At 39.5% G+C, this 14,783-nt stretch overlaps 1 protein-coding gene across 1 annotated transcript in view; it reads right to left on the reverse strand.

The window, feature by feature from the left end:
• The window catches only part of LOC106084234 (acetylcholine receptor subunit alpha-like), a 245,542-nt gene that overhangs the window by 169,731 nt on the left and 61,028 nt on the right, over positions 1-14,783 (reverse strand). Inside the window, exon 4 of the mRNA XM_059361670.1 lies at positions 6,887-7,067. Coding sequence (XP_059217653.1) covers positions 6,887-7,067 — 181 coding nt within the window. The remainder of the gene's footprint in view (positions 1-6,886; positions 7,068-14,783) is intronic.

Here is a 14,783-nt window from a genome sequence, read left to right on the forward strand (position 1 = left end):
GTTTTCGACTGACTGCCCCTGTTCCTTAGTGGAATGTTTATCGGCAAAAATTGCAATTTTGTCTATGATACTGTCCTGCAGGCGAACATCCGGACGATCAAGGAATGCGTGAGGTCGAGGACGTCGTGTCTGAACCTCTTTATGGACAGTAAACTGCCCATTGGGGCAATAACAATCAGGACAGTAAGGTCACGACAAGTTTTGAAGTGTAAGAAGCCGATTAATAAGGGAAATGAAAAAACAGACGATTTGGCAGTGAACTACCTTTAATAAAATTGGATAACCCGAAGTCTCTCGGGTCGACGTAGTTGGAGTTAAGGGCGTGTACGACGAAAATCCTATGGGGAGATCTGGATCGTGAGAAGACAAGGCCCTACTGAAATGTAAAAAGAATAAGGTATAGGGCCAAACTACCGCATACGTGATCGAGAGCGAACTCGTATCGAATGAAATTACATCTCGTACTTAATGGATGTTACACCACTTTTCTACAAATATTAATTCCATTTTTTTTTTATAAATTATGATCGATTTAAACATTTGCGTTCTTAAATATCAAAAACTAGCTGAACTGGGCTCGCTCCGTTGCGCCTCCTTTTACTTTATATGGAACAAAATCATCCTTTAAATATTTATTTTCGACAATTAAAGACCTCCGAAATGTGGTCCCGAAAGTGGATATGAATTTCGTGATCTACTCCCAAATACCTTTCATTTGAGTCCCATATTGCCTATGTATGTTCGATTTATTGGAGTGTTAGGGGTGAGTTGGTCCCCAGACACTTGGGCCTGAAAAAAATATCGGCATCGTGCTCTTCTCTCAAATACCATTTAATTTAACCCCATTTTGCCATTGGTTAGAGGAAAGTTTATGGGATGAGACGCACCCCAAACACTTGACCCCGTAATTGGTTATCATATTCGTTTTCTAATCTCAAATATCATTCATTTAATTGGTAAATTTGTACTCTTTCTACTTCCAAATACTTTTACTTGAGCCCCATATTAAGGTGGTCAATAAATAGTTGTTGTTTGTGGGGTGTTTTTGGGAAGGGGTAGACCGTCAGAAAATTGGACCCGAAAATGGCTATCAATTTCATTCTCTACTCCCCAATACTTTTCATTTGAGCCCCACATTGGCCACGTGGCTGACATAGATTTTTTCTCAAGGTTACTTTTTAATATTTAGAGTGTACAACAAGCCAATTACTGGCTTAGGTGTATGTCCGCCACCATGCACGGGGCGGATTCATATTCGCAACCATTTTTCAACTATAAAAAAAAAAAAATTTTAATGTGGGAGAACTTTCCGATATATGTTTTTATTCCCATCCCAGGTAAAGTTCGAATATAAGCTATATCGGACTCTATCTTGATAAAGCCCCCATACAGACCGATCCGACGATTTAGAGTCTTAGGCCCATAAAAGCCACATTTATTATCTGATTTTGCTTAAACTTGGAACAGTAAGTTGTGTTTGGCCCTTCGACTTCCTTCTTCAATTTGGCTCAGATCGGTCCAGATTTCGATATAGCTGTCTTATAGACCGATCCGCCGATTTAGGGTCTTAGGTCCATTAAAGCCACATTTATTATCCGATTTTGCTGAAGTTTGGGACAGTGAGTTTTGTTAGGCCCTTCGACATTCGTTTTCAATTTGGCTCAGATCGATCTAAATTTGGATATGGAACGATCTCTCGATTTAAGGTCTTGCCCCTAAAAAAGCGCATTTATTGTCCGATTTTGCCAAAATTTGGGACAGTGAGTTATGTTAGGCCCCTCAACATACTTTTGCAATATGGCACAGATCGGTTCAGATTTGGATATAGCTGCCATATAGACCGATCTCTCGACTCAAGGCTTTGGGCCCATAAAAGGTGCATTTATTATCCGATTTCGCCGAAATTTGGGACAGTGAGTTGCGTTTGGCTTCTCGACAACTTTTTGCAATTTGGCCCAGACCGATCTCTCGATTGAAGGTCTCGCATTTATATATAGGCGCATTTATAGTCAGATTTTGCCAAAATTTGGGACAGTGAGTTATGTTAGGCCCTTCGACATCCTTCTTCAATATGACCTAGATTGGTTCGGATTTGGATATAGCTGCCACATAGACCGATCTCCCGATTTAAGGCTTTGGGCCCATGTCGCCGAAATTTGACACAGTGTTACAGTGTTATGTTAGACTTTCGACATCCGTGTCGTATATGGTCCAGATCGGTTTATTTTTAGATATAGCTGCTAAAAAGACCATTATTTTGTTATTCACAATTGAACAATGACATTTACTAGTTAGTATTTGATCCAAATCGTAACATATTTCGATATAGCTGCTATGAGGCATAAGGTATGCATTTTTCCCCGGATTTTGACGAAAGGTGGTTTACATATATACCCGCCTTTCTACTTGTATTGTTGATATCAGAGGAATCAAATTTATCAAATTTTTCAGAATCGTACACAAACGTTTTTTCCAAAAGTGTTATAATTGCGTAGATTGGGGTGAAGGTGATTGGCATTGAATTAAAAATTTGCTTATCATATTATATTTATTAGTAGCAGCAGAGTAGTTAGAACATCGATTGGGACTGTGATAAGCTTAAAAAGACATTTTGAATGTAAATACATGTAATTTTGGCAAAGCCAATTTTTATGGCTGGTACTATGTTCGTGATTCGCAGTAGCAAAGTCATTTTGTCGCTATTACTATTTTAAAACTCTACTTTTATTCAAATTTTGCCAAAAGTAATGAGATAGTGGAGGAGGCCAACGTAGTCTAGATGCAAGCATGTGCGCTTAAGACGCTGGGCGCCTGAGTTCCAATCCCGGCGAGAACATCAGAAACATTTTCAGCAGCTTTTCTGTTCTAATGCTGGCGACATTTGTTTGATTTTAAAGGGGAAAAACGAAACAACTTTCCACTTCGGTTGAAACGCCTTTTTCATCGTTAAATAAAAATATACATAAAAAAATCCTTTTAGATCTTTACGGGAAAAAAGCCAACTCATTTAATCTCAAATAACGAACGCGCCGGTAGCCGAGTAGGTAGTGTGAGCGGGTTAACGGTGCCAGGGTCAAGGGTTTTATTCCCACCAGAAATTTTTATCTGTCACTACGAATTAAAAACTGTGATATCGCAATGGGCTTAAATTGTTTAAGTGATTCTATTAAACAGACTGGCACCATAGTCAAACCTAATCGTAATAAAAGCATCACAATGCAAAACTAGAGATAAGGTAAGCAGTCAGTCACAAATTTATTTTTTCCCTCAACTCCCACGCAGTATTAACTTGGTGAGTTCTCCTAAGAAATGTAAGTAAAATTCAGATTAAAATGGTCTCAATATTCCAAGATTAATATAATGCTTATTTTTGATTATTATTCGTGAATTCAAAATTATTTCAAATTTCAAAAAACTTAGAATAAGTACAATGACAAATCGAAAACACTGTGTAACATCGATTATCCGTGATTCGATTGTACGGGAGCAATAATTATCCGGGATCGATTACGAAAAAAAAAATATTTTTTTAAATTTATTAACTGTGATTACCTCGATAATCGGGATTGCAAAACATATGTCTTTTTGTCGAATACCCTGTGATGTTTTTTCATTATTTTTTTTTTCATGTAACTAATACGCAGGGGATGTTTCCTATATATGCAGTGCATTGCGTTGGAGAAAAGTTAAGGGTTGGAGGGGAAAAGAGGCAGTAGCGTTTATTGATATTAGTCTTAAATTTCTGAACGTCAATGTCGGTGAGAAAGACATTAGCCGGAAGTCGATTCCACATACGAATGGTTCGGGCGAAAAATGAATTATCACGGTAATGCATGGTTCGGTCGACTGGCCAATCAATTACCAACGGGGGTGAGTTCCTGGCAAGTCTTGTATTCCTGGTGAACATCCTAACGTCAGGAATAAGAAGACGAATATCCCTGGAACACACGCCATGAAAATAACGATAGAGCAATACAACGCTACCCACATTCCTACGATGTTCAAGAGAAGCAATAGCGTCGGATACCCTACTGTCCCCAATTAACACCATCGCTCTCCGTTGACCGGGTTCAAGTAGCTCCAAGGATGATTTTGGAGCTCCTGCCCATACAGGGTGGCTGATGAATATTGCTACAATGATGAATATTGCTACATTTTTTTTTCGGTGTATGGAATACATTTTTCTTTTATTCATGTTAAATTAAATTATTAAATTAATTATTAAATTATTATTAATTAAATTAATTAATTAATTAATTAAATTAATTATTAAATTATTATTATTAAATAGAAAAAAAGTTATTACATTTTTTTTTGGTAGCGGCTTTCATCAGCCACCCTGTATATGAGAGTTATATTCCCTCCTCGGCCTGATGTAGGTAGTATAGATATAGAGAGAGATCAGAAGAGGTGAAATATTTCTTGCACCGCTTAAGAAAGCCCAAACACTTGAATGCTTCTTCAAAGAAAAATATTGACAATGCAAAAGAAATATAATCTAGTCAACGAATATTCCAAAAGAAATGTTTCTGTTCAAATATTACCACAAAAATATGGTGTTGGAAAGCAAACAGTTTACGATTTATTGAAAGATAAATAAAATATTAAAAAATTGATTCGAAAGTGATTCAGTTATTAGCTTCCAAACTCGAAAACATTGAAGAGTGCACAAGATCCAAAGGTTGATTTTGCATGATATGAGTGGTACCGGCAAGAACTTTAAAAAGGGGCCCCAATTATCAGTGTAATGATAATCGGAAAGGCTATATATTTCCATTTAAAACCAAATAATAGTTCAAGTTTAGGATGTGAATATTCCCTTCGTTGGTTGGAGAATTAAAAACAAGACATGGAATGCACAAGGATGGAGGAAAAAAGATATCTGCCGATTATGCATCTGCCATAATTTTTGTGGATGGTTTGGAGGAATACATTTCAAGGGGAAACCTTACAAAACTCCAATGCTGAAATGAAGATGAAACAAGACTTTTATAGAAGCATTTCCCTGAAAACAGTATGGACTGCCACAATGAAAATGTTATAGATGGTCATAAAAATTCAGAGGAAAGAACCACTGTATTGGTTCGCGCCAATGTTAACCATTTGTTATAGGAAAAAGTGCTCGTTTCGTGTTCGAGAACTTCAAGTAATTTTCAAGGATAACAAAATAGCTTAGGCTACACACGTTATTCCTGGAATGATTTGAAAAAAAATTTTGTAGCAGAAAATGGCCTAAATTCAGATAGTAAAATACAGCTGCTCTTGGATAATTGTCTAGCACTGCAAAGAATGTTATTATAAAGTGTCTCCTACCAAATTGTACTTCATTGATTCAGCCAATGCATCAGGGTGCAATATGAAGTGTTAAGAGCCAAAAACTTAAATGTAAAAGATGGTCACGAAACACCAACAGTAATTATAGAGGATAATTTCAACGTTGAGGATGTAGAAATTTGTCTTAACTGCGATAACGATGTACCCTCATTTCCAACTCATGAGGAATTTATACGAATGGTAAATAACAATGATGAAACGGATATTGAAATTAGTTCTCCTCATTCTGACATTCTGATGAAGATGATATAATTGTACCAAAAACGTCATTACAAGATGTCATAAACGCATCCAGCACCTAGTTTAACTTTTGCCCAGCACCTTGTTTAACTTTTTGTAAAATGCTGCACCCCCGAACATTACAGAACAAGACAAAATTAAAATGTACCGTGTTGAAGAAAAGCTTTTGGCAGAAACCACAAAGGTTAAGAAGAAAATACAAATCACTTTAGAAGGCTAGTTTTCGAGAAAGAAAAATAAAATATATACATATAAGATATTTTATAAGTGTGGGTATTTAATAAAATCAAGCCAAGGCAATGGCCAACGATAGAGTTAGAAGGAGGGGGAGCTTGTTGATGCCCAATGTTCACTCTGAACTTTTTACTATTGGCCATATTTCTTTGTAATGTATTGAGTATACTCCAATTGTAAATAAAGGACAAAAACGAGTAGAAAAATTTAACTCGATTAACGGGGAAATTCGAATATCCGGAATGCTTTTGGTCCCGTCCATCCCGGATAATCGGTGCCACACAAAACAAAATCTTATTTGTATTGATAAAATGTATTTGCATTCAAGTTGTTATCAGATGAAATTTATTTTGCTTGTGTACAGTCGCATTTTCCATTCATATGTAATTTCACATAATTGTTAGACGAAAAAAAAAAAAATACGTATCCACATCTGTTATCCACTTTTAATGTTGAATATGCCTTGAATAAGGCATACAACTTTCAAGCATGCGAAAGTGGACAGTACATATGACATATGATAGCAACTTTATTAAACATCAACACACCGGCGTTTTTCACTTCAGATATCTTGCACTACTCATTCTCTGGGAGAACAAATCATCTGTTACATATTTTGTATTGGTGATATCTGTGGTTTCGAGTATAGGTTTAGTGTAGGAGGAAAAATTTCAATCTCGACGCCCCATTATGATCAGATAGGGAAGGAATGCAGGAACAACATATTTGTATTCAATATTTGGATCTTCTGAAATCATCACCCACTTGGGTGATATATATATATATAATGTATATAACTACGTATACTATGCATATGTACATGTGACAATTATATTATTGTTATATTTACAATTGTTATAAATTCCATTGTGTATACCGCATGTGTTTGTGTTAATGTACATTAATGTTTGGTAATGATAGAAGTTAAAATATACAAAGTACAAAAAATCCATTTGCATTCATAGGTTTAATTTTTGGAATATATTAATATACAATTAAAAACATAAATCAGGCATGAGTTTGACGTGAATTGAACTGAGAATTTTTATAAAACTCCGTTCTTTTATATGCAACCTACCTTAAAGCCATCATATGTCCAACTTCCAAATTTCAAAACGCAAGTCTGTTCGTCAAATGGGAAATACTCTACGTCTATTTCGCACGATGACTTGTAAATGGCCGGTGGTTTCCATTCAACTAATCCTTCTGAGTAAATGGTGGCTTTCGTCGCAAGGGTCACTTCAAAGTTACCATCAGCACTGAACATATTCAATTTAACAACAGATACAAACGTTTTCGATTTCGGAAAACCGATTACGTTTTTCATCATATTAATGTTTTATTTGATTAGGCTTGTGCAATTGAGTATAAGTATATCGTTTACACATGCACGGGTAAGACTTTTGACTTTTTAAATTTACACACAAGTGTGTTGTATGACACAAAAAAAAAAAAAGAGAACGTGCGCATGACGACGACATCAAAGATTTCTACACTCTGAAGATATACACTTTTGGGAGAAAAAAGTGTTTTTCCAATGACTTTAAGCATATACAAATTTCTCACATCCATGATTTACCACTTCTAGTGTTTTATTTGACAATCCACTCACAACCACTTAAATAAAACTAAAATATTTACTGCAAAATTAATAATTAACGATGTCTGGGAAAATAAAAATGCAACAGTCAAAAGTTTTGTATAAGGCTGTCTACCAAAAGCATGTTCAAAAAATATTTGTCCATAGGCATTACGTATGACGAACGACAGTAGCATTTACAAAGTAAAAAAATGGCTTAAAATAATCGACCCCTTAGCAGTTTTGGGATATTAATTAACGAGTTATTCAGGCTTCACTCGCATCAGGCACCCAACAACTAATCACTTCATTGCCTCCGATATCCTATTTATGTTTTACTCACATAATTACACTGTATATTCTTGCGCAGGCGCGAGTTTTTTCTGAGATATATTGAAAACCTAAAGATTCGGACTGCGATGAATTTTGCAACGATTTTTAGGTAGCAAGTTAATCACAATCGATTGCTCAGTGCTACCACTTCTGTATGATATGTTATATGCTTTCCTGAAATGTCGGGCTAAACTGTAAATAAAACTCGCCTCGAAAAAAAAACTGAACGTGTCATGAAACATGAACCAGCTGAGCCATCCGTAACTTGAACCTGGGCCGTTCGAGCAACAATGAATGGTTGCCATCGTCGGAAACTCTGATGTATACGACATACATTTCCGACCTATAACACATACTTCAGAAACGTCAAACCTAGGGAATTCGTACAAATAAAATGTTCAATAATTTATGATTGGAAGCTACCGTAGCGCAGAGGTAAGCATGTCCGTCTATGGTGCTGAATGTTCGAGTTCGAATCCTGGCTAGAACATTAGAAAAAATTCTTCTGTTACTGTGAAATTGGTAAAGATACCTGATTTTTTTTTTGGAAAATTTAGGTCGCTATTGGGTGCAGGAACTGACCCATCAGCAGTGACATTTGGTCATAAAGTTCATTAGGCTGTTGACGACCTGCGCCTGTTTCCAGTGGAGCGGCAGATCTAAAGCTCAGGTGTAGGCTTAGAATGAACTCCAAAGATCCAACAGTTGCGGTGGTGGTATCAGACCGTAGTATGTTGCCTGCTATTAAAACCTTGACTGGTGCAGCAGCTGCTACAGGCTCCACTAGCCGACTGGTCAGCAGGTGCTTTTGATGAATGGTTCGAGTCTTAAGGACATGGCTGAACCTATTTTCTTCGCATGGCTTCAATGACCTTTCGCAAATTAACACGCTCTTTAAGAGGTTGGTTGGCTCGGGGATTCGAACTAAGAACCTTTACTAACGTCGCTAGGGACAGTTTGATGATGGCAGTGGTCGACAAGGGAGAAGAACCGGGCTGTATACCCAGGAATAAATGGAGTGGGATAGTCAATGGACTGTCATAAGTATACTCTGATGTTCTTGCGGAATTTTCTGGGTCCCCTCCAGTTTGTGATGATGCAGGCTGGTATCGGGGCCGATACAGACTAATTGTCTTCGGGGATCATCGCTCAATTGAAATGTATCGTTGTGCGCTAAAAAAAGGTTGGCGAGATCTGGCTAGGTACAGCTCTAGATTTAGTCAAGAATTAAGATATACCTTCTGGATTACCTCTGATGCTGAATCCTTACTTGGACAGACTAAGGGAATGTAATCCCAATCTTTCAATCACCGACTGGTAGATTGGAAGAGACTGATGGTGACTGTCTGGCAAACCTCAACAGGTCTGAAGGAGTTGTATCCAACGAATTCAGCAAGGTGAAACTGAAGGTCTATAAAAGCGTTGGGTTTGGTGAATAAGGAGACGACTCAGCAGTTGTTGTTGAACACTTGCCTGACGAACTATCGAAAAATCCCCTTGCCACAATCGAGACAGGAGGGGAAGGCTTCGAAAGGGGACCCGACAAGCCCTCTGTGGGTGGGTCATCCAGTTGGACTGGGCTCAAGGTGTGCCCCAGCGAGGAAAGACGGAACTCAAAAAGTACTTCGACAGCAGCAGCTAGTGAACTAGTGGGGAATCGTCCACAGTGTCCGGAAGCTCATCATGACAAGATCTAACGACTCTTGTGAGGATGAACTCCTGGTGGGATCAGACGACGAGATTAACGCAACAGTGATGAAAGTTTTGAATCATGACTATGGTGCAGTTTCTACATATAAATCTCCACCATTGTAAGGCCGGCTCTAAAGGTCCTTCTGATGGCAGGGAGATTTGACGAGATTCTTATCCAGGAACCATGGGTGTGTGGAAGAAGGGTTCGTGGACTAAGAATTCGTGGACTGGCTTTCCTATATACGAGTATGGCACACAATTCAGAAATGCCGCCTTCAAACCTTAAGTTGCTGGTTGACGCCGCTTCTGTAGGGAAGAAGAGCCTCATTGTAGGAAGTGATGCTAATGCACATCACCAGATATGAGGAAGTTCGGATATCAACGAAAGGGGTGAGCTGCTTATTGAATTTATTATAAGTTTCAATCTGCCGATTTGTAGTAAAGGGGTTAAAAAGACCTTTATTACCAGGAACAGGCAGGGGTACTAAATATTACCTTGTATCGGAAGATATAAGTGGAAGAATATGCGACTGGGAAGTGTTGGATGACCACAGCTTCTCTGATCATTTTTATATTAGTTTCAGCCTTGGAGAAAATACTACAGAAGTGGCTAAACAGAAGAAAGGCGGATTGGGATAAATTTCGGCACAAATTCTGCACGTCTCTCACTTCAAGGCCTGAAAAGGAAGTGGAATCTACGAGGGATATAGACATAATGGTCAAGCGGATCACGAAGGCCCTCTATGACTCGCTTGTGTCAGTATGCCCTAGTGTCAAGCCAGGGGCAAACAGCGACCGCCATGGTGGACCCCAGAGCTAGTTGGTTTAAGGAAGGACTGCAGAAAACTCTTCAACACAGCAAAAGCCACAAGAGCACCACACGATTGGGACATCTATAAGACTGAGCTAAGAAAGATCGCCTGTCGCGACAGCAGCATGCATAAAGTAAAGGCAAATCCACTGAAACCGCCCTTCACGACGTAGGCAGCAACACAGCGGGTTCTTTCTTTCAAGCGGATCACGAAGGCCCTGGATGACTCGCTTGTGTCAGTATGCCCTAGTGTCAAGGCAAGGGGCAAACAGCGACCGCCATGGTGGACCCCAGAGCTAGTTGGTCTAAGGAAGGACTGCAGAAAACTCTTCAACACAGCAAAAGCCACAAGAGCACCACACAATTGGGACATCTATAAGGCTGAGCTAAGAAAGATCGCCTGTCGCGACAGCAGCATGCATATAGTAAAGGCAAATCCAAAGAAACAGCCCTTCACGACGTAGGCAGCTACACAGCGGGTTCTTTCGCTGTCAAGAAATATACAACGGTAGCATTTCTTGAAATTCAAGAAGCTTTCAATAATGCAAAACCGACGTTTTGGAGTTTCTAGGCATCAAATCTACCGCATAAAAGTTAATTTATAACTTACTTACTAAAAGATGCATTACGGCAGGCTTGGGATCTGTGGATCTACAAATATGAGTTAGCAGAGGAACTGTCTCCTCTACTTGGAAATATAGCAACTAACAATATATTATTGTCTCTGCAAAAAAAAGGTGCAAAAGTGGTCGCATGCGCTGATGACGTGGCTATTGCGGTTGGGGGAAAGTTTCCCAGCACTCTAAGAGATATACTTCAGGAAGCTTTACGTGCAACAGCAAAGTGGGCTAGCTTTACGTGCAACAGCAAAGTGGGCTACCGAAAGTGATCTAGGCGTAAATCCATGCAAGAGAGAAGTAATTCTTGTCAGCAGGAGATACAAGCTACCCACAGTGGCACCTGTCTACTTGGGAGGAGAGAATGCTCTTCTTACAGAAAGCCCAAAATATCTGGGTATTTTGTTGGACAGGAAATTGAACTTCAAATGCAACATTTTGGAAAAGGCAAGAAATGCTACTCTTTCCCCAAACACCGGCAATAGAGCCATTGGCAAAAGTTGGGGGTTTAGACCGCGTGTCATGCATTGGGTATATACTGAAGTTGTCAGACCTACAATGGTGTTGTGGTCTGGTGGACGGCGCTTCAAAAGTCCACCTATTGTTCAATACTCATCCGGATCATCTGATGCACAGAATTTAATGCTACATTTAATACCCATGAACATTGTGGCTAGACAAATTGCAGCGACCACTGCCGTGAGTCTAAGGGAGCTTTGTCATTGGTCATGTGGCGGCTACGGACACTGTGCTATCCTTGATACATTGTCCGATATTCCACCCTAGCTGAGCCTCTTTTTGAAAAAAAGTACTGTACCACTATTCCTGAGAAAACCGATTGGAATTACGATATCCCTGGTAAAAGAAGTTATTGTACATAGACTTCTACACAAATGTAGAACAATGATTGAAAACAAGTAAAAGCGTGCTAAGTTCGGCCGGGCCGAATCTTACATACCCTCCACCATGGATCGCATTTGCCGAATTCTTCTCCCGGCATCTCTTCTTAGGCAAAAAAGGATATAAGAAAAGAGTTGCTCTGCTATTATTATATTATTACATGTTGGAGACCTGTGTAAAATGTCAGCCAATTCGAATAAGAATTGCGCCCTTTGGGGGCTCAAGAAGTAAAATAGAGAGATCGATTTATATGGGAGCTGTATCGGGCTATAGACCGATTCAGATCATGATAAACACGTATGTTGATGGGATCATGAGAGGATCCGTCGTACAAAATTTCAGGCAAATCGGATAATAATTGCGACCTCTAGAGGCTCAAGAAGTCAAGATCCCAGATCGGTTTATATGGCAGCTATATCAGGTTATGGACCGATTTGAACTATACTTGGCACAGTTGTTGAATATCGTAACAAAACACGTCGTGCTAAATTTCATTCTAATCGGATAAGAATTGCGCACTCTAGAGACTCAAGAAGTCAAGACCCAAGATCGGTTTATATGGCAGCTATATCAAAACATGGACCGATATGGCCCATTTACAATACCAACCGATCTACACTAATAAGAAGTATTTGTGCAAAATTTCAAGCGGCTAGCTTTACTCCTTCGGAAGTTAGCGTGCTTTTGACAGACAGACGGACGGACGGACAGACGGACGGACATGGCTAGATCGACATAAAGTGTCGCGACGATCAAGAATATATATACTTTATGGGGTCTCAGACGAATATTTCGAGTAGTTACAAACAGAATGACGAAATTAGTATAACCCCCCATCTTATAGTGGAGGGTATAAAAATACCGCCCTCGACTGTCACAGACCTCTCGACGAGTTGGCCGAAAAGTTTAATATTCACCTGTTCTGGGTTACTTTTTCCGGACCAGGCCCGAAGGGCAAGGAAAGATAGGGGGGCTGTAAGCATTTAACAATTTTATGTGGCCTAATCTAGACTCGAAGAGGTCTACCGCTTTGCTGTCACTGGCTAGAACAGACGACTCAGTCATTGTGTCCATCATGACAGATCACTGTCTAATCGGAAAACATGCTGACAGACTGAAGGTTGCCAGTAACGACTTTTGCAGAAGCGCTGAGGACATCAAAGAAAAAAAGACTATAGAACATCTTATTTCCATCTTCTGCGCGTGTGTGTGTACCGCTCTGGCAGTCAAAAGCAGTTCCACTGTAGGTTCTCATTTCTTTGAGAACCTGTCTGATTTAGCGGATGTGAACGTTCGCAAGTTGTTGGGGTTTTTTAAACGATATGGACGGTTCAACGATAGGAACTAGAAGGCATCTTCCTTCTTCTGTTCCTGTTGTATGACAATGGGCGAAAATGTGTAAGTGAGTCTGATGACATACATATTTGACAACTACAGCTGTTAAATACAGCGATATCTCCTTTTAGGCAAACAAAGAATAATGAAAAAGAACTGTTATGCTTCCGGAGCTAAATCAAGTTATAGTCGGATTCAGACTATAAATGAATTGAATGCTGAACATTGTAGAAATAATTACGTAATATTTCAGTCCATTCGGATAAGAATTGCGCCTTGTAGGGGCTCAAGAAGTCAAGATCCCAGATCGGTTTATATGGGAGCTGTATCAAGATATTGATCGATTCAGACCATATTGAACACGTATGTTGAAGGTCTTGGGAGAAGTTGTGCAAAATTTCTGCCAAATCGGATGAGAATTGCGCCCCTAGAGGCTCAAGAAGTCGCGATCCCAGGTCAGTTTATATGGCAGCTATATCAGGTTATGAACCGATTTGCACCATACTTAGTTGTTGGAAGTGACAGCAAAACACCATGTGCAAAATTACAGCCAAATGGGATAAGAATTGCGCCCTCTAGACGCTCAAGTAGTCAAGACCTAAAATCGATTTATATGGCAGCTATATCGAAACATAAACCGAATTGGCCCATTTACAATCGCAACCAACCTACACTAATAAAAAGTATTTGTGCAAAATTTCAAGCGCCTAGCTTTACTCTTTCGAAATTTAGCGTTCTTTCGACAGACGGACGGACGGACATGGCTAGATCGACATAAAATGTCATGACGATTAAGAACATATATACTTCATGGGGTCTTAGACGCATATTTCCAGGTGTTACAACAGAATCCTATGGTGGAGGGTATAAAAATGTAACTGAAATTTTGTTTAGAAGAAATTTAATTTAAATTTTTTCTTTAGCCAAAATCATTTTGGTGGGGGCTCGGGCCCGAGGGCCTTCTGGCTATGTCCCTAGACCCCATATAAACCGATCCATGGATTTGACTTCTTGAGCCCTTAGAAGCCTCAATTTCCATCCGATATGCCTGAAATTTGGAACAAATACTTGTGTTATGACTTTCAACATCCATGCCGAGCATGATTCGAATATAAACAGATCCCCAGATTTGATTTCTTGAGCCTTTAGAAGTTTAAAATTTCATCTGATTTGACTGAAATTTGGCCCAAAACCCTATGTTATGATCAGTGCCAAGTTTTATCCGAGTCGGTCAATATGGTGATATAGGCTTCTTGAGTACCGATATAACTTTTTGAGTCTTTTTGACGGAATCCATGGTGATAGGTACCCAAGGTTCGGCCCGGCCGGATTTAGCACTTTTTTCTTGTTTCTAATGTTTTCGCCAAGATTCGAAACCAAGCGTTCAGCATCATAAACGGATATAACAAACCCATGGCAGCCGGTTGTACGTGTATACCTGTTCGTAATTTTTTCGCCATGGAAGAGTCAGATCCCGGAGTGGCTGCTCCGCACGCTCCTGGTCCATACCGGGATTAAAAATAAAAACGTACCCTGGTTCTGTTTGGTTTGCCATAACCGCCCCCTTCATCGGTCGGTGTCGATGAGGTGTAACCGGTGCGTTGAGTGGGTACATTTCCTATCTTGCTCTGGTATTACGTCACTACGGGAGTATATGATTGAATATGTTGCAAGGTACTGTGGGAACATAGACAGCAGTGGGTCACAA

Source organism: Stomoxys calcitrans, chromosome 2 (genome assembly GCF_963082655.1).
Source record: "Stomoxys calcitrans chromosome 2, idStoCalc2.1, whole genome shotgun sequence".
Lineage (NCBI taxonomy): Eukaryota > Metazoa > Arthropoda > Insecta > Diptera > Muscidae > Stomoxys > Stomoxys calcitrans.